Source organism: Lepidochelys kempii, chromosome 3 (assembly GCF_965140285.1).
Source record: "Lepidochelys kempii isolate rLepKem1 chromosome 3, rLepKem1.hap1, whole genome shotgun sequence".
Taxonomy (NCBI): domain Eukaryota; kingdom Metazoa; phylum Chordata; order Testudines; family Cheloniidae; genus Lepidochelys; species Lepidochelys kempii.
Genome location: NC_136382.1, coordinates 183,190,696 through 183,218,554, shown reverse-complemented (window position 1 = coordinate 183,218,554; position 27,859 = coordinate 183,190,696). Strand labels below are relative to the sequence as shown.

Here is a 27,859-nt window from a genome sequence, read left to right as displayed (position 1 = left end):
TGCATACAATTTCCCCATCCAGATGTGGCCCTCGGCCCAAAAAGTTTGCCCACCCCTGTGATAGATAGATAGATTAGATAAAATTAGCAGTTTGGCTGCTTTTGAGTTGTAACGATACAATGCTGTTTTGCACTCCTACGACAGTTTTTCTTTTGTTTATTTGTTTTTTCTAGGGGAAAGGGTATCACAATATTAGGACACTGCATGGTTCATCTCAGGGCAAAGGACTATAACATTTTTTACCTCTAGCTTGGTGATTAAAATCCAGCCCCAGGTGAAAGGTGACTGAAAATTATTACTATCTGATGTCCGTTTGGTCATCTGTGTGCAATCAGTTTGGTGATCTCACTCCAAATCCCAGAGGATAAGTATCCACATCACAAAACCCACCACCATTAGCACTACATGGCACCCTTGCTGCTGGCAGTCTCAACAGCAAAAGCAAGGATTGAATTACTAAAGCTGAAAAAACTATTATTCTCCCAGTTTTCCCTCAAGGTTGGAGTACATGGGTATGGTCATGAGAGCTTCACACAGAAATGAATGATGCTAAAATTTACTTAACTGACCATAGTAGGGTGTTGTGCTGTCAGATCTCAACTAAACACCTGAAATAATCATTCCTTTACACTACTTAAAGTAGATGTGTTTTATTTGCTAATATCTGACAACTTCATCACTTCCATTAGTGTCAGCTGGGCCACAAAATACTCTGAGATGGTTAACTTATCTTATTTGTCTCATAAACCAGGTGGTCTCAAAGCTTCTTCATTGTGTGGACCTTGTCTTGCCTTAGGGATCACTGTCCCTCTCATTCATGATTACACAGACTGCTGCCCCTCCCAAATGTGACAGTATAATGCCTCTGTGGCAACTGAAGCAATAGCTTGCATGGAAAAGTGATATCTGGAAAGTATTTATATATTCTTAACTGTATTTAATGTGATGTAGCAACTGGAAACAAGGAGAGCCAGCCTAACATAACCAGCCAACTCTCTGTGGATCACCAGCAAATTTTTCATGGACCACAGACCACAAATAGGGAAACATTGTAATTATTAATTATCCATTTTAGACCACTGGGTTAACATACATCACATGCAGTAAATCTACACAAATATGTTTTAAAATTTTGATTGTGAATTGGTTGGGAAATTAAACAAAGCACTCATTTAAAATTCTGTTTCAAAATGAATGATTCACATAGTGGAATCATGGCTCATATCATGACTTAATTGCAAAAAAAAAAAAAAAAGAAAAAAATCTTTCTGTGTAAGAGACTGAGTGAGAGAGAAGGAGAGTTTCGTGTCCATAAAAGGTTTCAGACTCCCCCTCTATTTGACCATGATTCAGGTACTCATGGGAACTGGCAGTGCTAAATCCCCCACTTGGTTCCTGATTCAGGAATGGACTGAAGCACTTAGATACATCCCCATTCTAGCATGTGCTTAAAATCACACATGTGGTTAAGTGCTGCCCTCAGTGAGAATGTTTTCCTGAACTGGGCCCATATTATACTAATGGAAGATGGCATATGGTTTAACCATCAACAATGTGGATTTTAATTCCTTTTTACATGACTGTAAGTAAGCAAAAGGATTTCAGCTACTTCAACCTGCATCTAGGTAATACAGTATTAAAACTCTGTCTTAATATACACCTCTGTAAGCAAATCCATGCTGACACAGTGACCTTAACCTAAGCTACTGGGCCTTTTCTCCTCTTAAACCACTGCAAGTTAAGGTCAGAATGTCAACCTAGATTTCCACTCTCTCTATTTCCCTGCTTTTGTAGGTGTATGACCTGATCAGCATTACCTGATTTAAGTACCTGGATAGAGTTTCTATAGGTCACTGACCTTTTAATCTAATATCCTTAAAGGCTTGCTGAATGTCTTTTGCTTTGTCTGTCTAGTTTACATTGATATTGGTTCCAGCCTATTTCTATGGACAGGCTTTGCCAGGGTTTCTGAATGAAAACCTGCCACCTACCGCTTCCCTATCTGGCTAATCATTGTGGCTGGGATATTCAAAGGAGTCGGGGGGTGGGGGGAATTAGGCAGCTAAATCTCTTTGAAATTCCATGGAATTCCAGGAAGTTCCATTTGTCAGATCCCCATGGATGGCACAATCCCTTGCATAATTCAACTAGGCAGTGCCATGATGTCAGGAAATTGAATCGACAATGGGTGGAAGCATTGGGATAGTTGGGATCCTGACATACCCAAGGGTGAGCCATATACTTCCTGTGTGTTATTCCTGCTCTACAGCACAGTGATGTAAAATTTATTCCCAGATATGAGGAGCCGAGTCTGAGCATGGCCAAATCCTTGATCCAGCATGCCACCACAAACAAATACAGAGTGATGCATTGTGTCCTGCTTTGTATTGTCCTAAACTCCAACTGGGATACGTCCCACCATGGGCGAGGTTTTAATAAAATCTCTCTAACTGAATCATCACCTTAACCATCATTAAGTCACCTAGCCCATTTTTGTCAGTCCAGGATTTAAGAGTGGAAAACATGACATGACTCTTACGGAGTTTAACTTTAAGTTAAAATGGAGCACTACCATTTGACAGTACTTATGCTTTTGAAATGTCTGGCAATACTTCCCTAATAAGATTAACAATTTTACTGAGCGTTCAGAATTACCATTTTAATATTGTTATAAAAAGGAAATAAAATTGCCATATGGGGAAATTATCATGTCAGACATCTGCTAATTCCCTTTTATGGAAAAAACACAGTACTAGAATATATTACATTCACAGAGTAAGCAAATCTGACAGCCACTTTTAATATATCAAGATATAAAATTAAATACTTTCCCTCACATAGTAGGACTTTCTTTCGAAGTTTATAGTTTCCACATTATATTGACTAAATAGACAAAACCCTCTTTATCTCTGTATGGTATTCTCATTTTTTTTTGCAAAGGGTTAGATATGAGAGGTCATCTGTGATTAAGAAGCAGATATCCCCCTGTCCTCAGTTCTGTAGGGGAAATGTTACAATACTTGCTGCCTTTACCTCTTATGCTGTGCGACAGTGTCATATTTTTATAAAATCCCTGGATGAATAATTACAGAAAACATTATTTCCAGTAGCATCACTATCACTTGGATGTCCAAGACACTGGTAGGTACCTACGTGAGGTACATTGTTACACCAGGTCAATAGCATATGCAGGGGCAGTACTTTAATACTCATCCTACTGTAGTTACATTAATTTATACCAAAGACAAGTGGCATTTTGCTCCAGCACCTGAAAACATAATATTTTCATATATAAACACACATGCATGTGTGTGTGTATATTTGCTGGAAGCCAGTATCCTACTCCTGTGAACTTATTGTTAATAAATTCAATGCATTTGTGGTATGGTCTACACAGGCATTGGTCATGCTTATGTATGGATTCAACCAATTAATCAGAAACTCCATTGGATCTAGGTAAGTATGTTCAAATGGCAGTGTCCCAGACCTCTGGGAGCCTGGAATTAAACAACTAAGACTTAGTATTAATGTAAGAAATTATCAGCTTTATTGAACACATTCTGTCTAGCTGGAACTCTACAAAACATTAAGTAATGCTCCTGAAGGCATGTCCTAGCGTACTCGAAGACTAGTGTAAAGGTTTGGAGGTTGTCTCTATGATGGTTGTTCCAAGGATCTGGGCAGAAGTACAGGGAATAATGTGGGGGCAGTCTTTCCAGAACACGACACTCGTTAACACCTATAATCTGTGAAAGCGATACAATGAATATAACAGACCAGGAAACAAAAGTTCTGCTTCAGAAAAAAATTGAGGTTAGGACATTTGTTCTCATTCTGATGTGAATGAAAAGAAGACCTTTGGAATTTTTTTCCAAAACCCCCACAATGACCTGTAGAGAGAGAAAGACACCTCGTAATAGCTACTAACCTAGCAGTTAGGGCACTCACTTGCCCGATTAAGAACATGGGCTTGAACCTGGGCCTCCCACATTCATAACCACCAGGCAATACTGCCAGTTTTTCTTTCTCTCAATCTCTCATCCTGGAGCAGTTCCATTTGTATAAATAATTAAATATTTACTGGGCCACAGAAGAAGAGATTGACACGATGGCCTGGTGGTTGTGGTTAGGGGAATCCACTGGAATGTGGGAAAGGTGGGTTCAATTCCCAGCCTCAGAACAGGCAGAGCAGGAGCTTGAGCCCAAGTGTCCTGTACCCCCAGTGAGTTCCCTTACCAACAAGCTATTCTACAGTCTCTCCAGCTCATGATACTCAATCCCGGACCTTACAAATCTTCCTCACTGAAGTTTCCTTGAAATAGAGATATTTCCACAAAAAGTTTCAATTTCATCAGAATGCTATTTTCTGACAAAAAATTGTCAGTTGAAAAATTCCTGACCAGATCTCATTATGAATAGAGAGTTTGCTTTTCATTTAGTAATGAGAGAGGGTAAAACCCTGGTTGCACTGAAGTCATTGGGGATTTTGCCACTGACTACAATTGCACCAGGATTTCACCCAGGATGTTTATAACCTTATCACAGAGTGTAATTCTCAAGGCAGGCACGAATGCCCTGGAAGAACTCTGTGAATAAGATACGGATGTAATTTGAAATAGGGCTGGGTTCTACGCCAGCTCCCCTGCAACTTGACTTTATTTATTTCTTTAAAAGGTGTGTAGGGGTGGATGTGTCAGAATAAAGCAATTTCTCTATTTTGAAATATGTGTATATATTTATAATGTCATGCTGGAGGTTGGGTGAAACCTCATTGAAGCTGGTGGGTGTAATAGCCACCCTTCATTCAGGATAAATGTAAGAAGCAAAGTTCCATTTGACATTAGTTAGCTATAGTTTATAGGAGCCACTGCCCAAACGCAGGCCCCAGTCAAGGCTGGGGAGGAGCTGAGCTATATGGGTGGAGGAGTTTGACTGAGGGCTGAATACAAAGCAGAGGTCTTGGGACTATTTTGGTGGAGATATGCCTGTTTGTTCGTGTGTGTTTGTGTGTGTGTGTGAGTGTAAGAGAGAGAGTGAAAGAGAGCAAACATAGCCAAAAGCCTCACAGAAGCAGACAGAGAGGGCAGCCAAAAATCCAAGGACAGCCAAAGAAGCAACATGACCCTGAGAGAAAGCTGAGAGAGAGCTTTTTGAGTAGAGTGCTAGCTGGAAAACGAGGCTTGGAATACCAAGCAAGGAAATCGTCTCCTATTGTTTGAGTCCTACTCTGTTCAGGGAAAAATGACTTTATATACATTATTTACATACTGTATAGAATTGTATCAAAGAAATACCCAACTCCATGATCAATCTCTCTTTCTAATGAAAACAATCAGCAAGACCCCAAATACTGGTGAACCACTAAGGTTAAAAACAGTAACAATAATATAATAAAATATAATAACTTAGAACATTTTGTTTCTTCCTGATTCTAATCCTTCAAGTCTGCCCCCTCCTCTGATGCCATTTTTGTTTATGACATCTGAAAACCAATCCCTGCAGCTAAAAAAAAAAGAAATACCTTACAGTAACCAGAAAAGCAATGGGACTAGTAGGAGAGGACAAGCATTCATGACTACAGCTGGATGGGAATTTTTCGATGACATATTTTTTCACCAGAAAATGTCAATTTGTTGAAACCAAAACGTTTCTATCTTTATCTCTGGGAACTCATATGGCTTTCATCACCATAGTATCTGAACATCTCATAATCCTTAATGGATTTCATCCTCAAGTCACAGCACTACTGTGGGGGTAGATATTATCTCCATTTTACAGGTGGGGAATTGATTCAGAGAGAAATTAAGTGAGTTGTCCAAGACCTGAACCCAGGTCTTTGAGTTCTCTATCTACTAGACTGTCCTTCCTAGCCTGGACATGAGATAAGTACCTCCTGATGTCCAATGAGAGAGAGAGAGAGAGAGAGCGAGCAGGAGGAGAAAAGGTGGCTAAAGAGAGTGGCCGTGATAGATCTGTGAGACAATTTCAATATGGGCCTATGTGATGGGGTGTGCATACACTGCACTGAACATGAGGGGGTTAACCCTACACTATGGGCGCGGAAGTCCCGCCCCTCAGACCATGCTGGGCATGCTCCAACTATTGCTTCAGTATAAAAGGGTGCAGCCTAGCTCATTCTAGGTTTACTGCTGTAAAGGAAGGACCTTGGGCGGAGGTTCCACCAAAGAGCCATCACAGCCTTTGCCTGCGGGAACCGGAGACGCTGAGATCCAGACCAGAGGGTTGTGGCCGATGGAGCCGAATGAATCACTCATGCTGAGAAGCCCGGGAATCCCAATGCTCAATGGACTACAACGCCTGGAAACGTGGTATGAAGTGACCAAGGAAGGGTGCGCAAGTGATACCTCCCAGCGGAATGAGGTCAGCATGTTTCGATGGGAGTCCCTGCGGACTCAGTGGCAGACCACTCTGCCACTGTCAGGACCCTGGGTGGAGTCAGGTTGGCCCGGGCCTCCCTACCTGGGCTGCCACCCCCCTAATGGTGGCCCCTTCCTCCTCCCTGGATACTGGCCATTGGGCCTCACTGCCCCATGCCTAGGGGCTGCTATATTGACATTGGCCATTGGGCCTCACTGCCCCACGCCTAGGGGCTATGACACTGACTCTGGCCATTGGGCCGCATTACCTCGTACCAGAGGACTATTATATGGACGCAGGCTGCTACGCCATATTGCCCTGCACCTGAGGTGGTTATATTGATTCTATCTGCTAGACCATGCTGCCCTGTACGCAAGGGCTGCTGGAATTGACTCTGGCCGCTAGCCCATGCTGCCTTAATGCAAGGACTGCCATAACTGACTCTTGCCGCTAGGCTATGCTGTCTTGAATGCAAGGACTTCTGGAATTGACTCTGGCCGGTAGGCAGTGCTGTCCTGAATGCAAGGGTTTCTGGAATTGACTCTGGCTGCTAGGCCACACTGACCTGAATGCAAGGACCGCTGGAATTGACTCTGGCCTCTAAGCTGCGCTGCCCTGAACACAAGGACCACTAGAATTGACTCTGGCCGCTAGGCTGTGCTGCCTTAATTCAAGGGCTGCCGGAATTGACTCTGGCTACTAGGCCACGCTGCCCTGCATGCAAGGGCTGCTGGAAATGACTCGGGTCACTTGACCCTGCTGCCCTGAACACAAGGGCCGCCGGAATTGACTCTGGCCACTAGGCCCCGCTGCCCTGAATGTAAGTACTCTGGGCACTTCCTTCTGGAAGTACTCTGGACACTTTCGGCCTAGAGGCTGTCAGGAAGCCTGTAACAGCGGTGGAATCAACCAACACTGCCCCCCCACCCCCACGAAAGGGGGACAGGGTGTGCATACCCCGCAACAGCCTACCTGGAAGTGCTGCTCTCCCTATTTTTCTATGGATACACACTGTCCAGCCTTTCTCTTAGCTACTGGAGGGAACGGATGAGTCTCATTCACCCCATCCTTAATCTCTCCCTGAGAATTCAATTTGCACTATTTCATTGAAAAAAACAACAACCCTGTAACTTCAGCTGACTCATTTATACATAGCGAGAGCAGTGATATTCAAAATATAGTTCAAAATATTGTAAAAATAATATATCAATAAAGAACCATTTGGGTATAAAGAGAGAAAGGGAATTCAAAGAAATATTGGATGCAGGTTGTATGCTATTTTTAATATCAGAATAACAATCCACAATTTTCCAATTATTAGAACTCATGAAAGAATTTGGAGGTGTTTCAAATTAAAGAACCAACTGGGAGAAATCTGAGGCAATGACAATATCTAAATAAGCTAGAGCACCAACTTTTAGGATCAGAATTTTAAGTGAGCACCAAATAAGATCATGTACTTCAGGATCACACTAGCTAATAGACTGAAAGAAATAAAATAAAATAAAAAAAAACAAGTGTTGAGTCATTAAAGAGAAACATAGGGAGCTTATACCATGGGAAAAGTAAACTTGGCTAAAATGAATGTACTTGGTATAACTAACTTATTATCTACATACCTCCCAAGAGTTATTTCATTAAAGTGAACTAGCAGTGCTCTGTGAAACAATCATGCCTGAGAATTAGGTCTTGCTCCTAATACTACTAAATAAAAAAAAGGTATGTTTGAAAGGTTACTTACTGGTAGGCTGTAGTCTTCACAGGATATATGTGTATAGGCTAAATGTTGGTAAGTGTTGATTTAACTGTACACACACAAACCAACAAAAAATATTTTCATCAATGATAATTGAAATTTACAGATGGCAAAGTAAGAAAAATGCTGCTTGAGAACTTAAAAGAGTTTGACTTGTGGATATTTACTTCGTATATTTTGACACATGGTGTTGACAATAAAGCTATAACTTTATAAAACTTTTAACTTTTTGAATCTCAGTATCTACTGTTATTAAATAATTGTTGTCTGACCCCCTTTTGTGTGACCCCTATAATTTCCTGCAACTGTGAACACTGAAATTGATAAAAATAAAAAAATAAAGTCATAGTTTTGTGCAACTGTGAAAATTTAAATTGATGAAAATTGAAAAAAAGGCTTAAAATAAACATGAATATTATCTATTGAAATTATAAAAATATAAAATTCAAATTCTTCCAGGCCTATATATGTACATCATGTGTATATACTCACATATTTACATAATATGTATACATCCTCTGAAGTCTGCAGTAACCTGTGAACCATTCACTTACATAACTTTAAGGCTGCTGAAATAAGCATCTGCGCTGTACTTGCTGCAGCAGTGGGGATTGAAAACTAGATTTCAGTGCATGTGCTGCGCTCCAAGCATTGCAGCACACACATCTTCATCTAAGTAGCCACACTGGTGGTAGTAATTGGGTTACTATCCTCTATAAGTAGAGAACAAGAGAATCACTCTTGAGACAGTCTGGCATTCCAACCAGCAGAGGGAAGTGGTTCACATATCTATTATGAGAGGGCAAAAAGACATATTTTATTAGCTTCTTGCCTACAATATAAATACTATGTGGGATAAGGACCAAAAAAATATGACTTGCCTAATGCCCCACCAAAGGAAATGGTGAATTGAAATGATCAAACTTTAGAATGTAACATAGCTTCTCGGTTAATGCCAAAGAGACTGACTGCTAATCCATTTACTTTGACTGGCTAACAACGGCTCTCAGCCACAGTACAAGGGTTTGCATACTGTGCAGATACTGAAAAGTAGTGCAGATCAGACCTTCTCAGCCAGTCAAAATGAGAAAATGCATAATGGAGAAGTAAACATACAGTTATGGATCACTAACTGTACCATCACCATGCTTCAGTTGGTTGAGACAATCCAATTTCAGTATAATCCTGAAATAATTATATTTGTTTAGTCTGAGGGACACTGAGAGAGAACAGATGAAGGATATGGAATATTTAGCAGGAAACAAACATTGGTTGATAATAGGGCTGTCGATTAATCACAGTTAACTCACGCGACTAACTCAAAAAAATTAATCACGATTAAAAAAATTAATTGTACTGTTAAACAATAGAATACCAATTGAAATGTATGAAATATTTTTGGATGTTTTTCTACATTTTCAAATATATTGATTTCAATTACAACACAGACTATAAAGTGTACAGTGCTCACTTTATATTATCTTAGATTACAAATATTTGCACTGTAAAAATGATAAAGAAAATAAATAGTATTTTTCAATTCACCTCATACAAGTACCATAGTGCAATCTCTTTATCATGAAAGTGCAACTTACAAATGTCGGGGTTTTTTTTAAATAACTGCACACAAAAACAAAACAAAGTATCACTTTAGAGCCTACAAGTCCACTCAGTCCTACTTCTTGTTCAGCCAATCGCTAAGAGAAACAAGTTTATTTACATTTATTGAAGATATTGCTGCACACTTCTTAATTACAATGTCACCTGACAGTGAGAACAGGTGTTTGCATTGCACTGTTGGAGCTGGCATCGTAAGATATTTACGTGCCAGTAGCACTAAAGATTCATATGCCTCTTCATGCTTCGGCCATCTTTCCAGGGGACATGCGTCCATGCTGATGATGGTCGTTTAAAATATGCATTAATTAAATTTGTGACTGAACTCTTTGGGGGAGAATTGTATGTCTCCTGCTCTGTTTTACCCACATTCTGCCATATATTTCATGTTATAGCAGTCTTGGGTGATGACCCAGCACATGTTCATTTTAAGGACACTTTCACTGCAAATTTGACAAAATGCAAAGAAGATACCAATGTGAAATTTCTAAAGATAGCTACAGCACTCAAACAAAGATTTAAGAATCTGAAGTGCCTTCCAAAATCTGAGTGGGACGAGGTGTGGAGAATGCTTTCAGATGTCTAACAAGACCAACACTCCGATGTGGAAACTACAGAACTGGAACTACCAAAAAAGAAAATCAATCTTCTGCTGGTGGCATCTGACTCAGATGATAAAAATGAACATGCATCGGTCCACACTGCTTTGGATCGTTATCAAGAAGAACCTGTCATCAGCAAGGATGCATGTCCTCTGGAATGGTGGTTGAAGCATCAAGGGACATACGAATCTTTAGTGCATCTGTCATGTAAATATCTTGCGACGCTGGCTACAATAGTGCTATGCGAACGCCTGTTCTCACTTTCAGGTGACATTGTAAACAAGAAGCAGGCATCATTATCTTCTGCAAATGTAAACAAACTTGTTTGTCTGAGTGATTGGCTGAACAAGAAGGATTGATTGGACTTAAGGCTCTAAAGTTTTACATTGTTTTATTTTTGAATGCAGGGTTTTTTGTAAATAATTCTACACTTTTAAGTTCAAATTTCATGATAAAGAGATTAAACTAAAGTATTTGTATTAGTATGTGTAAGTATTAGGTGAATTGAAAAAATACTATTTCTTTTGTTTCTTACAGTGAAAATATTTGTAATAAAAATAAATATAAAGTGAGCACAGTACACTTTGTATCTTGTGTTATAATTGAAATCAATATATTAGAAAATGTAGAAAACATCCAAAAATATTTAAATAAATGGTATTCTATTGTTGTTTAACAGCTCGATTAATCATGCGATTAATCGAGATTAATTTACAGCCTTAGTTGATACTAGATGGCTCCTCCAATCGAAGCCATCCCAGACAGATTGTTGTAAATGTCGTAATTTGAGTGAAATATTGTCTGTACAAAATGTAACTCTGAGTCTGGATGCTGCTAGTCTTGGAAATGACAAGATAGGAGAAAACTGATGCTTTGAGATACTGTTGTGATTAAATGACAGATACAAAATGTTGCAAGAACAAAAAGTACGCTATGAAAAATGCTGACGTTGCCATCACTGCTTAGTTCTTCTGGGATCTATAATTCAGCCATTAAAAATGTTGTCATGGGCTGAAATTTGAGATTATAAGATATCAATTTGGGACTTTTTTTAAAAAAGCAAACTTTGAGTTTGAAAGAGTTTGGTCATTTTGAAATGAAAGTATTATGGAATAGACACTGATAATGGTTTCAGATCCCTTTTTTTTGTCTTAATGATCTTAAAAAGCAGCTTTGATTTTGCAACAAATTAATCTATATTGAAGATAAAATGGCTATAGGTACTTTGAGATAACAACGGTGTTGTAATTTCATTTACAAACATATTTTGCCATGCACACACACTAGAGGGTACATTTTCAAACCCTGCTTATGAGTCTTGGTACAAGACAATTCCCATTGGCTTTAATGGGAAATACCTGGGTTAAAACCCCATTCAGAGCTTTGAAAATCCACCCCCTCAGTTTGCTTACTATGTGCAGGGGCGCATGGGAGGGTGCTTCCTCTAACCCATTAAAACTCCATTGCCTGAGTCAGCCCAATCTGAGATAGGATGGATGGGATTTTCTTTAGGACCCTTCCATTTTGCTCCTTCCTTATATTATAGTTGTAACAGGCAATTTTAACATTCAGAATTAGGAGCATGCCCAATGTGGTAATATACACTCCCAGGTTGGCCCAAAGGACATAAAAGAAAAAACATTCTATTCACAGTGGCAGAGGCCTGTGTTCTCTTGTCCATACACCAGGTGTGAGGTATAACTGAAGACCATGGGGGTGGTATGCTAGCAGCTATAGTATTCATTACACACTAGTATATTTGAATTCCTGACATTTCCCCAGCAATTGGAGAAGTTTTGCCATCTGAGGCCAAAATGTTATGAAGTGGCTATCATCAAATGTTTGGCTGCCTGTGTGTTCTTTCTGTGTGCAGTCCCAGCTTTGCACAGATCGCTGACAAAGCATACCTGGTCTCTGATACAGGGCCTTATGTCTCAGGTTCTCCTTCTACTACAATGGCTATGTGTACCATAACTCTGTAATGTCTCTTAATGACAGCTAGAAGGTTCTCACTCAACCTCTAGCTCAAGGGCGAGGCCTGTGCTTTTGGAGCTGAAATTCTGCATATAGGCAGTATAGCTAATTACAATGCTATCTATTATGCATGTATGCATCAGCAGGATTGCTACATATGCAGCCAGTGAATAATGTACAAGCTAAGAAAATTTTACAGTACTGTGTATATATATAACAAATGACCAAGGCTGGGATATTCAAAGGCACCTAAAGGTATGCAGTCTGAGGTCTACACTACAATTAAACAGACCCCTAGCCTGAGACCTGTGAGCTGGAGTCAGTTGGCACAGGCCAGCTGTGGGATGTCTAACTGCAGTGTAGACATATCCTAAGTGACACATGAGCACAAGTCCCATGGAATTTTGAAGGAACTTCTGAAAATTTTATTCAAAATACATATTTACTTTTTTTTCTGACCACTACTAAAAAAAAATCAATGAAGAAAGCCAATGGGTCAAAATGTTTGTCCACAACATGTGGAAAGCGGATACAGCTTTAAAAAATGCAAGTACTGAACATTATTTTTTAAAGCCATGCTATCTGTGTGATTTCAAAATACAGAATTCCAGATGCAAATATTTTATAAGATAGTAAAAACATAAAACATGAAAAAGATATAGCTGAATAGTATATATAAATCCACTGACAATTTACTTATGCTTATTTAGCTACAAGACAAAAAGCTACACTGATATGGAGTGCATTACCTAAAAACATTACTGGGATGAAATGTCATCGTCAAAGAAATCCAAATATGTTGTGGTATGAAAATGCAGTTATTGTACCTAAACAACCTTAACTCTGCTTTGTAGTGACTATGATTAAGGCCTTTTTTAATGTTTGTAGTCTTTGATTAGATAAAACTCATTTTTAAAGATACATTTTTTTCATAATTTCCCCCTCATGGTGTAACTTCAGGGCTGAGTTAAGGTTGCTTGATACCTTAAGTGTGCATCTCCATACCTCGACATATTTGAATTTCTTTTAGGTGTAATCTTGAATCTGAAATTCTTGGGTTTGTAATATGTGATTTTTTTATAATTCCAGCATCCCTGTAATTTTTTTACCCTTAAGTTATTCATATATGCTCTCAACCTTAACTCCATGATCAAACAGATTTTTGTCTGGAAATTTCAGAGCACACAAGTTGGATTTCTAGATGCTTTTCATCAACAGAGCAGCACAAAGCAGCCAAAATGGCCCACAATTTGCAATTGATTTATTGGTTGGTTTAGAGGGTTTTTTCACAGCAGCTGGAGCTAAGGAAAGGTAGGTGTGCTGAGACTTACTGTCTCTGCACTTTCAGGGTTCCCACTGTCCTTATGCCTTAATTTCCTTAGTGGTCCTGCCTTGGTATTTGGTTTAGTCAAGGTAGCAGTACAATAGGGAGCCTTTCAAGCACTGATTCCCAAGCTAGAATTTGCCACTGAACCTTTTAAAGAGCAATGACAAGCAATCTATCAATGAGAACACTTGGCATGTGTCCAGTCTCCTTTGTACTACTGATTCATCACAACCAACAGAATTGTTGCATACAATTAGCTGTAGAGGGAGGTGATTGGGGGTTCAATCCTAAAAAGTGATGCGCACCTTCAACTCCCATTGAAGTCAACAGAAGTTGAGGGTGTTTAGTATTTTGCAGGATCAAGGCTTGGCCGAATTACTGCTGTTGTCATGAAGACCCCACTTAAGAGTTACCTGAGCTGATTACCTAAAAATTAGATAAAACAATCATTAATTACTTAGCTTAATGACCGCCTAATTTCTTCATATATAGCCTATGCACAAGATTTCAATTAATTTAAACTATATGGAAAGCTGTGTAATTCCATTATTAAGATTATTCAAGAACAAAGAAAAGACTGGACACAGACACTACATTTCTTAAAGGACCCAGTTTTCAATTATTTTTAACACATAAAGTAATTAATGGATTTATTTGTAAATTCAAGAAAAAATATTCTTTATTCAGATAGTAAATGCTGTAAGTTTGTGGAGCATACACTGTATTTTACATATATAACAAGGAGATTGAATCTCTGCTTTAAATGCAAAACAGAACTGAAGCTTAACTATAGAGTGATGACCTCCATAATAATAGATCTTCATAGAAAAGCATCAGAACTGTTTACTAATTTAGAATCTAAAGCTGGGATTTTCAAAGGGGCCTCACTGGAGCTACCCACCTGGCTCCCATAGTCCCCTTTGAAAAATCTCAACCTCTATCTATATACAGTACACTCCTATTTATCTGAATGGACTGGGGGACATCCAAAACTTTCATTAAAACTAACATACGGCTATGTGGGGTACACTTTTGGATTCAAATAACTAGGATTTTCGGATACGGGGAATATGGATAATTAGAATTATACTATATCTAGCTATATGTGTGTGTGTGTATATACATGATATATTATGGCATGGAATGAAGAGTTATTGGGATGAGATTGGGACAGTCCACTCATGAGTGGTAAAGCCAGAGGAGTTGTGTGGACCATCCCAGACAAGTGCCAGCAAAACCTTTACCCCACACTCCAGCAGCATGTATTCTGTATAAACATGTATGCTACAGAAAATCTACTTTGGAGTTTTTCCTTAATTTTATTGAGACTATTTTTGTATTGCTCCATTTGTAATGTGAGGTGCCTTTGTTTACATGAGGCCCGTTGTACATTGCTCACATGAAGCCATAATAGGGTGACCAGACAGCAAATGTGAAAAATCAGGATGGGGGTGGGAGGTAATAGGAGCCTATAAAAGAAAAAGACCCAAAATCGGGACTGTCCCTATAAAATCGGGACATCTGGTCACCCTAAGCCATAAAAATTTCTAAAATGGCCCTAAAATAGATTTTGTATACACAGAAATGTCACATCAACTCAGGACTTTAAAAAGTCCATCAGCTCCTGACCCTGCAACTGCGACTGCTCAGTTTATTGGGCATCTCTCCTTCACAAAGATCAAAAATGTTTCCAGTTCTGTTCCTGCTGGGCCAGGTGATACTGGACTTTAAAGTCACGGTGTTTTTAGGTACATAAAAGCTGTCACTGGCCAAAGGAATCTCTCCCATGCCCAGTCTTGGGCAGGTAATGTTTTAGAAAGGGGATGTGGGGATATGGAAAGGAAGAAACATTTCTCCGTCTTGTTGATTTTGGAAAAAAATATAGTGTCTGTGTGATATTGTTGAGGGAGTCAGAACATGTGAATAAATCCCAGGGGAGATTGATTAGTGGGCAAAGATAGTGGAGGTGATCAAAGGTGCACGATAAATTAGTTCCTCACAAAGCGCTGTGATTATCACATGGTTCCACAGTTATCAAATGACTATCACCTCCACAGGCAGAATGTTTACAGAGACACCATAGTACAAAAAAGATACAACCCCAAAAGCTGAAATTCCAGGGTTCTGTCACCATCAATGCCTGTGTAAGGGGTTGAGCTGATAACAGGGATGTCTGAATCTACAGGGTTCATTAGACAGTGTTCATTAGCTGTTGGAGCTGAACTTCTGTGAGTTACCAAACCACAGGGAAAAGTTTTACCTAGGGGGGGCCAATGTGTCATTGACTGGGGTATGTCATATGTAGAGAGACGGACACAGAGAAGACAGGGAGCACCCACATGAAAATGTTTATATGAAAAAAATGCAAACCATCCAATAGATAATTTTCAATTATTAATTCAAATAGATGGGTGGATAATGCTCCCCCCCTTGCTAACCACATTGATTCCTTATACATGTGTCACCTAGGGAGCCGGTGGAATCTCCTTCCTTAGATATTTTTAAGGTCAGGCTTGACAAAGCCCTGGCTGGGATGATTTAGTTGGGGATTGGTCCTGCTTTGAGCAAGGGGTTGGACTAGATGACCTCCTGTGGTCCCTTCCAACCCTGATATTCTATGATTCTATGATTCTATAAAATATGTTAATATTTACCAGCCCATGTAGAAATGATCTCAGTTTTAAAATCAAACTATTTTCATAAAACATCCCCATCTTTTAAAATATGCTTGATTTTAATTAAATTGTAAGGTACAGAGCCAAGCGTATCTCTATACTGCTTTGATGAATACCCTTTATATGTATTGCTCCAATACACATAAATAAATGTATTCTTTACCTGATGTATGCCTCCAGAGCCACTGACCAAATTTCAGCTCATCAATTTAAAATGAAACCAATTTAATTCTGCTTGACCAAAAATCTATGTCTATTGTTCCAAAACATGCAATCACCTCAAGGTATATAGCAATTGCTGTGTAAATGGATCAGCACTATTGGTGAAAGCCCACTTTGTTTGAGGAAAACAAAACTGGAATGGATGGAAAAATAAAAACAACCATTCTTTTCGTGCCAGAAGTAGTTTACAGCAGGGGCTGCTATGGTTGGGGGCTTAAAAACTGGCTGCTGCAATCATGTCCTTAGAAGAGGGTCAGAAGTGAGCATGTTCGTTTTGACTTTTGTTTACTTAGCTTGGGATTTTCCAGTTAATGTGTAGGTTCACACAACCACACAAAAGACAATCATGGAAGTATTAAGGGTCTGATCTTGCAATCGTTACTCAGGAAAAACTCATACTTGAAGTTCCATTGAACTCTTTCCTGTATTGCCATTTTTATTGAGGATCTTGCAATATACAATATTTTGCTTAATGCCTCAGCTGCTGGAGTTATACCATGTGATACAATCATTGGAGTAATGTTTTCATTCACATTTATTTTTAAAGGAAGCTTCTTGCCCTCATGAGTGGAAGGAAAAGCTGGAAAATGTGACCGTTAAAGACTCAGAAAGCAAGAGGCAAATAAGATAAACCCCCACAATGTGTTATTTTTTTAAAAAAGGCAAGATATTTTAGGCCAATCTTGTGATTTTTTAGCATCTGACTCATGATTTTTGAAAACTCAAAGTAGTTAGTACTGATCTTCATTGAACTCAGTGGGAGTTCTGCTTCAGGATCAAGTTTTAAATCTATCCATGTGAAATGTAAAATTCTAGTATGCCATCTGAAACCAACTAGGCATTTTGTGAGTTGTGATTACTATGATTGCTCTTAGTGATTGACTTATTATACCTATCAACTACACACAAAGTCTATGCTAAAATATTCTGCTATTGTAGTTACTGCATTTTCCCACTCATACCTGTGACCCCTTGTTTGCTTCACCCACGTGTTACATCTTTTCTTTTACATGGTAAGCTCTTTGAGGCAGGGTGTACCATTTATTATGTATTTGAGCAGTACAATGGCTGAGGCCTATAGATGTTGTTATAATATTGGAGGTGGGGGGAATTTTCAATGGAGAGGAATTAGGCACCCAACTCCCAATGACTTTCAATAGGATTTGGGCACCTTACTTCCCTTTGAAAATCCAAATTTATAAATTAATAATATTTGAGGTATCTGTCATCATTAAAACACCCAATGCTACCATATGATATAGCCCTTAAACAGGCAAAACTCCAATTGAAAGTAGATTCCGAGACAAAATGTATTTTTTTAAGACACTCAGACTTCATTATTCCTGGAATCATGCACATCACAACATGAAACACACATTTCATGGAAGTATTGTCTCAGTCTTGTTACAGCATATATTGCAGCAATTAGAGGTGGGCTAGAAAGCGCATGCTGTATCAATTTGAACAGTCTAGTTGCTATCATTATTGAATTAAAAACATTTATATAAATATTTAAAATATCCTTTTTAAAATGAATATTGTAATCTTTAATTGAATTCAATATCCCTGCAAATGAAGCAAATAATCCTTAATTGATTTGATCATTTACTTCTATCAGCTCATTTTTGTCTTCAAACATGCACTAGCTTGTAATAAATAATGTAAGCTTCTTTCATTAGCAATTACTGTCTAGTTGCCTATTTTCTTAGATAATCTAATTAGTTTAATGATAGAAAGGTAACTTTCCTTCTTGTGCATTATACAATGCTAGTTTAAAAATCAACTATTTATGTTTGATATTTTGGAGATACAATGACTATGAGTATATACAGAAGAGAAACAAAGCATGAGAGAGGATAATAAACAAAGGAAACAGCCATTAAAGGCAGGTTTTCTGCAAGCTACGAGATGTCTTCAACTTTCACTGACATCAATGGGAGCTGAAAGCATACAGGTCCAGTTCCCCCAAGCGTGATATTAATTAAAAAAAAATCATTTTCTGTATTGTTATTAACAATCTTAATATTACTGAAACAAACAAAAAAAATTAAATCTAATTTACGTTTTACTATGTATAGCGACTTTTTTGCATTTCTCTGAGCCTTGACAATGAGAACAATCAGTTTCCACTGTGTTTCTTGTCAGTTTTTAGTGAATTTTGCTTTCAGATTCATATGCACTGCTATTACAAATAAATAAACTTGTATGTATATTAGGGCTGTTGATTAATCACAGTTAACTCATGCGATTAACTCAAAAAAATTAATCACAATTAATCACAGTTTTAATTGCACTGTTGAGTAATAGAATACCAATTGAAATTTATTAAATATTTTGGATGTTTTTCTACCTTTTCATATATATTGTATTCTGTGTTGTAATTGAAATCAAAGTGTATATTATTTTTGCTTACAAATATTTGCACTATAAAAATGAAATTGTATTTTTCAATGCACCTCATACAAGTACCATAGTGCAATCTCTTTGTCGTGAAAGTGCAACTTACAAATGTAGATTTTTTTTTGTTACATGACTGCACTCAAAAACAAAACAATGTAAAACTTCAGAGCCTACAAGTGCACCCAGTCCTACTTCTTGTTCAGACAATCTCTAAGGCAAACATGGAGATAATGCTGCTTGCTTCTTGTTTAAAGTGTCACCAGAAAGTGAGAAGAGGCATTTGCATGGCACTTTTGTAGCCGGGATTGCAAGATATTTACGTGCCAGATATGCTAAACATTCGTCTGCCCCTTCATGCTTCAGCCACCATGCCAGAGGACATGCTTCCATGCTAATGACGCTCATTAAAAAAATAAATGTTAATTAAATTTCTGACTGAACTCCTTGGGGCAGAATTGTATGTCCCCTGCTCTGTTTTACCTGCATTCTGTCACATATTTCCTATTATAGCAGTCTTGGATGATGACCCAGCACATGTTGTTCATTTTAAGAATATTTTCACTACAGATTTGACAAAATGCAAAGAAGGTACCAATGCGAGATTTCTAAAAATACTACAGCACTCAACCCAAGGTTTAAGAATCTGAAGTGCCTTCCAAAATCTGAGAGGGATGAGATGTGGAGCTTGCTTTCAGAAGTCTTAAAAGAGCATCACTCTTACAAAACCTGAACCACCAAAAAAAGAAAATCAACCTTCTGCTGGTGGCATCTGACTCAGATAATGAAAATGAACATGTGTCAGTCCGGACTGCTTTGGATTGTTATCGAGCAGAACCCATCCACAGCATGGACGCATGTCCCTTTATGCCTTATGTGTTTGAAGAACTATTATCCCAGTTTTACAGATGAAGAAATGGAGGTGCAGAAGGTTAAGAGACTTGTCCAAGACCACACAGTAAAACAGAACACAGGCAGCTTTACTTCAAATTCCCTATTCTAACCATGAGAGCCTTCTGTTTCCTTGGTTATATAACCATCCACATAGCATTTCAAGTTCTTGCTCCCACATAAACTTGTGACTTTCCCTTACACTTTGTCCCACATTTAAACCTCAGCAGCCTAAGAGTTATGGTTTAGAGGCACATCATGAAAACCAGTTTGTGATCATCTGAATCAAATGAACAGTATGACAACCTTTTGGCAACGTAAATCTTTTTTTAGGCAGTTACAAACAGAATATGACAAATGTAAAAGAGTTTTATCTGCTAAAGAAATGTCCTGTTAAATTATATTTTTCTAAAGCACAGAGTTTGAATATTGTGACACAAGATATGTGCAAGGCAGACTATTAAAGTGCTTAATGAATCATTCCTCCCCCCTTTTTTCAGATAATCAATTTTTTCCACACAAGAGAAAGAGATCCTGCCAAAACCTGAAAGCTACTAAATGTGTCACTAAATTCACAAGGTGCAAATAACCTCAGCAAACAGTAAATAACATTCTCTGACTTGGAGCTTCAGTCTCGGGGGTGCAAAGAGCTCTCAACTCTCCTTGAAGTTAATACCTGCCAGGATGCATCGTGCATCCTACTGTTATCTTTCAAAGGAAACTCTAGAGTCTTAATGCCCTCTTTCCCACCATTTCCTACTCTCATCTTCATACTTTTTTCCATGTTGTTCCTTCAGCTTAGAACTCCCTACTATATCCTAGGGACCAACCAGCCACACTATTTCATTTCAACTACCTCTTTAAAACACACACTTCTTTGCTGAAGTCCATCAGCATTACCTACCAAGGGAAAATGTGCTGTTTAAAAAATCTGCACCTCTCTGAGGTCAGACAAGGTGGTCATCCAGTACAATAAGGGTCTAAGCAAGTTAGCTTGCCTAATTTAGAATAATAACACCTTCCTTGGGTCAGGGCTATTTCTCACTCTAAGTTCTTCTCAGCACCATATATACTGACAGTGCTCAATACATAATTATTACTACTCACATATGTATTTATTTAACAATAACAATTGTATCTCTAGAGCAGATGCAATTTTGGAAAGTCCAGACATACAAAGTAGGGAAAATATTTGGAAAGTATATGAAGGTTGACTAACCTGACCAATAGGTTCTTTTGTAGGAGTCTTTCCTCTTCTGACAGTGCTCGTGGCCAAAGTGGTGGTGGTTTCCATAACTGATGTGGACATCTCAGATTGCATTGCTGTGGCTGTTGACTCAGTTGTCATAGAAGAAGGCACTTCACCAACAAGTCTCACATTTCCTTCTATCATGATGTTCGCATCATTTTCAGCTGCCATATTCAGAACTTTCAAGCCATTGTAGTAAAGACCAGAGAGTTGGCCTTGGAATGGATGACCCCGTTCCTTGCCTCCAATTTTTATGGTTGCTTGGCTATTGAAGATTGTAAGCTGACGTCCTGTAAAGATAATATTACATACATGCAAAAATGTTGATTGTGAACTCTATACTCTAAGAGGATGATTAACAAATTTGCATGGGGTGAATAATGAGAGCAATAAACTATAAGAGAGTAACTTGACTCATAATTCATTGCTTTTGTAATGAAGTGTCCATGAAATGCATAACTATTGAAAAATATTTGTAATTTCTAAATTTATGTTTTCTTTTTTGCTAAAAGGCCAATCAAGTATATTTATAAATTTGTTTAGTATTGCAAATAAGAATGAGATTGTCTTCCCTTTTACCTACATTTTGCCTTTTTGTGTGTGTGTGAAGAATACAAAGTTTCTAATTCCTTAAAACTACTTTCCACCATCCCCGAAGATTGTGAACATTTCAAGGATTTTCCACACCAGTATAACACCTGTACTATAGCTTTAGGTAACTGTGTGTATATAGACATTCTATGTATATCTATACACACACACACGGACGCACACAGGTTCACATGTACGTGTGTGTGTATGCAAACCTTTCATTAAGTCAAGTGAAGTCTAATTTTAATGAAAATGTTCTAATGCAGTAATTCAGATATCTGTCATATGTCTATATATAAGTGTATAAATTAATGTTTCCTTTTCCCATCTGAATGTTTATTTTCCTTCGACATAAACACTGAAAAGAAATGCATGGTTCATACTGAGTATCTCAGAGACAAAGAATTCAAAAAAGATGTCTGATTGGCTTTCAGCAAGACTATCAATTAAAATAAAAAGGTTTTAGATGTAAAAGCGGCTTCAGGAATGATACACATACCAATGGAGAAATCATGGCACAATTCCATTAAACAGAGAAAACCTCAGCAACAGTACCATTATTATGAAACAGAATATTTACTTTAGCAGATTGGTTTCTGCTCATATAAGCATGCACACAACTTTAAGTTCTGTTTTAATTAGTGTTTGTTCCAAAATCCCCTTAGAAGGTTGCAAACGTTAAAGGGACTTCATTTTGATTGGCAATTCATAGTGCCCACTATTTAAGATACCTACAGTTTAAACAAAGATTTTTTTTCAGGACCATAATGAACATTCATAACTACATATATTTTTAGTTAATAATTTAGATGCTGGAACATGTAATATAATCTATGAATGATTTATAATTTGTGGTTAATGTTTGCTATGAGTACCTTCATAGATTGAGTTAGTGGATTATATTTAACAGTCCCTTTAACCTTAAGTTAACAGGGTAAGATTATTAAACAGCTGATACGTCTAAAAATGTGTAGAAATTATTATACAAGGTATGCACATATTACTCTCTACATTTTACTGTTTTAAATTTGTTTTTAATTTAGTTTTACTGAAAATTTATTTTTATGTTTATTAGTGTTACAATGAAGTACTAGTTGGTTATGTTCAAATTATTTTTTATTTGAAGTTTTAATCAATGTTTTTTACCTTTGTCGAGTAGCCATTCATCAACTACTCGACCAAGTCGATATGGAATTCGCTGTCTAGCAATCGCCAGGCGCTCGTTATCATTGTTTCCTTTAAAGTTTAAAGAGACATTTCATTGGTTAAAATCTGTAAGGTCAAAGGTTAAAAGTTAATACTTAAAGCTTGAGCTATACAGTTGCCACATGATTTTTTGAAATTTGGAATTTTAAAAAGTGCTACCTAGAACATTTCATGTTTCAGACTTTTCATTCATTCATTTATTTTATTTTAGCAAACAAAATTATTCCTATGTTAATTGAAAATTAGAAATCTTCATTTGAGCTAGGTTATTAAACTTATGTTATAGACAGACCCAAAAAACAAATTTATACATCATATAATGGCTTTACAAAAAATGATCATTGACTTCAGGGTTTTGTCTTTTTTGATGTTTCTTATTAACTAGTTAAACATGTTCAGGTGAAACAGATTTATTTTTCAAAAGACATCCAACCTCTTACTCCAGGTTAGTCATTTAAAGAAGAAGAACACAAGCCTTAACCAACATCTATGGCACACTTACATCTGCAAATAGACCTGACAAAACTTATTTCCTAGTAAAAAAACCCCCAACATTCTCATTCATTTGATTTAAATAAATTCCAGAAGTTCAAATATGTGATAGAGAACAAATCAGATTATCCATTATTTTTACATTTTAACAGAGCCCAGTGACAACATATTTTACTAAGCAACATTAAGGCTTTGACAAAAGTGACTTCAGTGGTTGTCTATAGTAATCCTGTATCCAAAATGCGGAAGTGTTTAAAACTTTAGCTGCACTTTGTAGGGTTTCATAAGCTAAGAGCTAGCTAGAAGGAGAGACTGTGAAGTGTAAACTTCTCTATCTTGCAAACCTTTCCTGTCCCCGTTCTGCACAGAGAATTCCCTTTACTTTCAGTGAGAGCTCTACGGTAGAGTTGGTAGCAGACTATGGCCCCACATGATTAGAAATATACCAGCCTTTCTACAGATAATTTGAGGTTTACTTCGAATATTTATTTGTAATAACTGATCTGTGTGTTTTCATTATATAAGGTATATCAGAAATACTTGATCAATTTCTATAGTTTTTTACAAAAAAATTATTAGGAAAATGGTGAAACCAAATACTTTCTTCAATATAAAGTGCTTTTTGTTTAGATTGACAATACCTTTGTCTCACATGCATCGATAGAAACACATCAGTTTAAGTACCTGAGAAGTGGGCAAATCCAAAAGACTGAAAGACAGTCAAGGTGCCACAAGTATTCCTTTTATTTTAACTGGGGTCCTGTTCCATACTTGTACTTATTGATTTATATGTTCAAACTCCTATTGACTTCAGCAGGAGAAGGATTAAGCCCTATGTTTGAAATGGTAGATATAAAGCACTAATCTCCGAAGTGCGCAACATCTCTAATTGAAACTCAGTACCTGGCAGGATCTTGTTGCAAATTATCAATGAAAAATATTATCCAAATCAAAGCATCCAGTCCCATAACCTTTACTCAGGTAAGCAATATCTATGAAATCAACAGCAACATTCATAAAGTGAAGGATTGGATTTTAACTGTAGCCCTGGAAACAAAATCAGCTTCCATTCCAACAAGCAATTTTGGTTTATTTATTCTGCTGTTCTGTAAAACAGGCTATGACTTACCATGCTTCCTGTCTGCTTTGTACAGTTTAACGTGGATATCATTCATTGTGGCTGAACGTACAGCATCATGTTTTAGAAATTACCCCCTTCTTTACCTTCTCTTCATTATGCCATGTAAACTTCTATACACACTCTAATATTTGAAGAAAACACATCCACATAGCATTCTCCCCTGACTTCAAATACTTTTTGTATAAAACACTTCTGTTTTTTTCTTTTAAAATATTTCCCAAAAAAGGAAGCTATAGAGCAAAAGATTGCATTTTACTTTCATAACTTATCTTCATATTGTTGTGGACATTCAAAAAGTGGAATTTCTTCCTGATTATATGCCATGACCTTTTAACATTCCAGCTCTTCATCCTGGGCCTGAAGTTGCATTCTTTGTATATTCCCCAGACTTCAATGGAAGTTGGAGATGTTCAAGGAGTACCTGATGAAGCCTCATGTGAGCAACATGTGGAAAAAGGCATGTGGATTAATTTTTTCTGTTTGTCTTTCTGCATCTCCATTTTTTTTTCATCTTTCGTAGTAATGGGGTATTGATTGATGTTTTCTCATATATCTGACCTAGCTGGATTTTCTTTAATCCTTGCTTATGTTTGGCATTTTTGAATGCTGCTTACATGGCTTTCATAGATGCCTTATCAATTGATTAACTAAATCAGTGAAAGGATATCCTACTTCCATGAATTTTCCCTTGCTTTCACACTAAAAACCGACCATAGTTTATACATTTAAAAATATTCTACCAAATCACTTGTAATAAAGGTTAGATTGTTCAAAATTGAGAGTTGTGAACTTAAGATCAAATTCAGCTCCTAATAAAGTCAAATCAAAGACTCTCATGGAAGTTGGATTAGTGTTTATGCATTGAACAGTCTCATTCGTTTCCATGGGACACTTTATGTGAGTAAATGTCCCCCAGTGTAAGTAATGGTCATTATGAAGAAACGTTTGCAATTTTATGATATGGGCAGACATATACTGGATATTATTTAATGGAAGGTGGATACCAATTCATTTATTTTTAACTTGCTTTCTAAAAGCTTATTTCATTTTAAAATCTTTGCAGTATACAGTGGGTGAAATACTGTGTCCCATTATCATGTTGTATGATCTGCAAATTATGCTGTAACTTATCTGCAGCAGCCATGCACCCTGGGAGCTAAATACAAATGAAAAGCAGGGTAATAACCATTCACTTTGTAAAGGTCAAATATAAAAATTATTGCTGATTACTTTAGCTCATCTTTCAAAAGAGTAAAAGTGCATAGTCAAATGTATTTTGATTTGGCAATACTAGATTAGTTTAAGTTTTCTTAGCAGATAATACAAAAGGAAGGGCTAAGGGAGATATGGTATGAAACTTCTCAAACTTTAGTTTAATGAAGAGTGCATAGGTTTAGAGCTGAAATAATTAATACCCATATTGGTGACTCAAATAGTAAATTAAAAAAAATGACACCATGGAATCAATCAAGACAGTTACAAATGATGAAATGAAAACAGTGTAAAAACAAAATGAAAATCAGGCATAAAAGTTGTAATGGATACACATCTGTTTATCAAATGTTTCTTGCTGAACAATTAGGTTCAGAGTCTGAGCTGCGATAAATCTCCCTGAACTAAACAATGCTGTACAAATTTAACCATCTGATAGGAAACATGTTACAGTCTGACACATTGTTTCCCCCTGTTGCATTAATCTAAAAATTTTCAGACATATTTGTTTGTAGTCTTGTCTGCTGGTGTACTGAACAACATTGAATTTAATCACCAAGAAAATTCCCAAATAAAGTTATTTACATGCTATTATACTCTAAATAGAATTCTGGCTTTGAGTTTTTATATCTGTGAGCCTTTGTAAGCATTAAGAAATGCTAAAGAAATGTTTGTCAACAGTAATTCACTGGAAATAACTTATGTGCATAAACTTTAATTTTAGATAGGCCTTTGAATGTCTAGCACAAAATTTCTTGCTGATATAGGTGAGACTTCTTTGATAAAAATAGGAATTAAAAATGACCACTCAAGGTTTGCACAGTAACATTGTCTAGTCTGATTGAATTCTAGATGGCTTAATTTTTCTAACAGATAGACAATATTTTGTCACACTGTAGTGTATTAATTCTGTATGAACAGGTAGACTTCAAGGGAATAACAGTAATTTCAAAGAATCAAGGTAAGGAGAGAGGAGCAACAAAAGTCAAAACTTTCCGTCATATCTAAATCTTGTGGTGAGATTGAGAAGAAGCAATCCAAAAACTCTTAATCATACCTTTGCATCTACAGGTCAGTGGGGTCAGGCTGACTATGTGAACTTCACTAATGTGTATTTTATCTCCTCCCAATTTATTATATTTTCAGTGCTGAAGTGTAATTCTATTTTGTTCTCTGAAATAAAGGTGTCAGTTATTGATGTGAAATAGTAGCATCCTTGAAGAAGAATAAGTAAGAAGGTTGAAAATTGAGAGTCTGTGAAGAACAACTTAAAGGGTAGAGAATATTTTGTTTCTTTGTAACAGCCCTTTACTTGTCAGACAAATTCCCCCTATTAATTACAGTGAGCTACTAGGCAAATAAATAAAATGGGATTATAAAGAGAACTAATAACCCTATCATTGTTTTTGGAAAAACAAAATCCTTAACTTGCTTGCTAAGGGCCTGGGTCTTATGGCAAAGTTCATGTTGACATCAATGGGATGCTTGGGAGAATAAGGGCTGAGAGTGATATTGTCTGTTCAGCTAACACAAAAGGGAAAATCTGACAGAAAAGAGCTAAGGGGCATGAGAAAGGGGTAATGGTGGCTCCATGGCAGTCTCCTGAAAAAGCCTCTCAGCCTCCAGTTTATAAGATGCTCAATACAGTCATGGGGCTAGCCTATAGAATAGGGACCATGCTCTAGTGATGGTCACTGATAGCCTGTGCTAAAGTTCTCCTGATTAATAAAATATGGGTTAGATTTTCAGAGGTGTTTAAATCCAGCTACTAATTTTGCCATCATGGCTACAATCAACTGAGGGTGCAAAGGATAAAATTTAAACCTCTAGCTATCTGATCTGCAATAACATTCACATTCACAATTCATTGTGCACCTGTAATTTGACTCCCACAAACAAAAGAAGATGTGGTATTGCAGGCACTATCAATTGCAGGCACAAGTGTTTAACTATGTGGTTTGAATCTGAAATTGTAACACTGGCAGTCACATTAACTCACATGGTAACACTGCATATACATCTGATTCTGTGGACAACACAGCAGGTGCAATATTACAAGACTTGAAAAAAAACATATATTTATGCATTCAATGTTATTATAACAATGCAAATTTGGTACTTGCTGTAAG

General features: G+C 37.3%; 1 protein-coding gene across 25 annotated transcripts in view; it reads right to left on the bottom strand.

Annotated features, from left to right (window-relative positions):
- The window catches only part of NRXN1 (neurexin 1), a 1,265,182-nt gene that overhangs the window by 134,578 nt on the left and 1,102,745 nt on the right, over positions 1–27,859 (bottom strand). For 18 of the 25 annotated variants that reach the window (XM_073339213.2, XM_073339188.2, XM_078852299.1 and 15 more), the window contains 2 exons: positions 22,826–22,915; positions 21,059–21,378 (listed from right to left, as the gene is read on the bottom strand). In XM_073339213.2, coding sequence (XP_073195314.1) covers positions 21,059–21,378; positions 22,826–22,915 — 410 coding nt within the window. The remainder of the gene's footprint in view (positions 1–21,058; positions 21,379–22,825; positions 22,916–27,859) is intronic. The other 7 variants (XM_078852306.1, XM_078852307.1, XM_078852308.1 and 4 more) reach the window with 1 other exon arrangement.